Source organism: Sphaeroforma arctica, assembly GCF_001186125.1.
Source record: "Sphaeroforma arctica JP610 unplaced genomic scaffold supercont1.6927, whole genome shotgun sequence".
NCBI lineage: Eukaryota > Ichthyosporea > Ichthyophonida > Sphaeroforma > Sphaeroforma arctica.
The window spans coordinates 1-1,540 of NW_014033631.1; the positions used below are offsets into that span (position 1 = coordinate 1).

Below are 1,540 nucleotides of genomic sequence, written 5' to 3' on the forward strand. Positions count from 1 at the left end.
TTGTGTGTGTGTGTGTGTGTGTGTGTGTGTGTGTGCATATAATATATATATATATATATATATATATACCCAGAAGCATGCATATCAACAAACAAATACCCACCTGTTAGTCACTACCACTGCACCGTCATTCGTATACAGTGATCCCCCTGAATTAGCTGCCATGCTGTTTGAAAACGTTGACATGCGCACGACAATGTCTGCGTGAGAGTACACAGCCCCCCCGTGTGTTTGTGCGGTGGTGCTATTGAAGGCTGAATTCGTTACTGTCACGTTTAAACGGCCGTGGACGGCTCCACCCAAGTCTGAGTGGCTCTCTATGAACACGCACGCGTCAATCTATTGCACGTAGACGCATGTGTGATACAGATAAAGAGATAAGGATAGGGACTACAGGTTATTCGAGGAAACACGCCTGGAGGTTAGTGTGTAGTAAGTATGTGGGTAGAGCTGTGAGCTATAGATTGCAGCATGCTGGAGGTGGTTTTAATGCGCTGGTTAGTACTTTGTACACGCATGCGGAAGGCGTAGGAATGGGCTTAGCTGCATTGTAAAGAAGAGCGTGCACGTTGTTCACGTGTTGCACGTTGTTCACGTGTTGTATAGACGCACGCACAGGCCCGTCACCGACATCGTGGACTAGCATCGCCGCACAGCTCAAGACAGCTATTCTTACGGTTCCAATAGATGTATAATACTACATACATGCATAAATATGAGGTATATATTTCTACATACATATGTTTTTACCTACATGTTTCCATATACATTATGAATATGAATTATGTATATATCTACATGCATATATGAATATAAACTATATATATTTCTACATACATATATAATCATGAATAATATATATTTCTAAATACTTATATAAACATAAATTATATATACTGCTACGTACATATATAACTGGATTATATATATTCCTACATATATATATATATATGTATATATGTGTGTTATATATATATTATATATACCCAAAAATAGCGCACACAACTACTCACCACCAGCCCACCGTTCTTTGACCTCACAGAAGCCCCTTTCTCGTCGGCGTAATTCCTCTCAAATCGACTGTTCTTGATGTACGATAGCTTGCCTCGATCTATAAATAGACCAGACCCGTCCCTTGAGGTGTGGTCTATACATGTCACATTCGTTGCATTCATATCTGTGCGTGTGCGCAGTAGTTTGTATACGTAAGGCAGTAGATACAATGAGATGCATGCGCAGTAGTTTGTATACGTAAGGCAGTAGACACAATGAGATGCATGTGGTGTAGTAGTGAATTAGTTGTATTCAAAGGTGTACGTTGGGAATGGGTTCAGGAGCAACGATAGAAGCACAGATACACGAGACTGTAGTTGTGTCCGTGCTTGTGCTAGACTATATAGGCATGAAGATGCAAATACGACTGTGATAGAAAATGAATGTAAATACTATTCGTACTGTCACAAACTTTGCTACAACATACATATTCGTGAAATTATAAATACAATATAAATACGTAAATTTATAAATTTATAAATTTATA

At 39.0% G+C, this 1,540-nt stretch overlaps 1 protein-coding gene across 1 annotated transcript; it reads right to left on the reverse strand.

The window, feature by feature from the left end:
* Positions 1–103: 103 nt before the first annotated feature.
* Positions 104–1,178, reverse strand: SARC_15885 (hypothetical protein; the record flags this gene model as incomplete). Its single annotated transcript, XM_014290002.1, has 2 exons — positions 1,014–1,178; positions 104–339 (listed from the first exon to the last, which is right to left on the reverse strand). Coding segments are annotated over exons 1-2 (398 nt in total), but the record flags the coding sequence as incomplete, so codon positions are not given.
* Between the last annotated feature and the right edge of the window lie 362 nt (positions 1,179–1,540).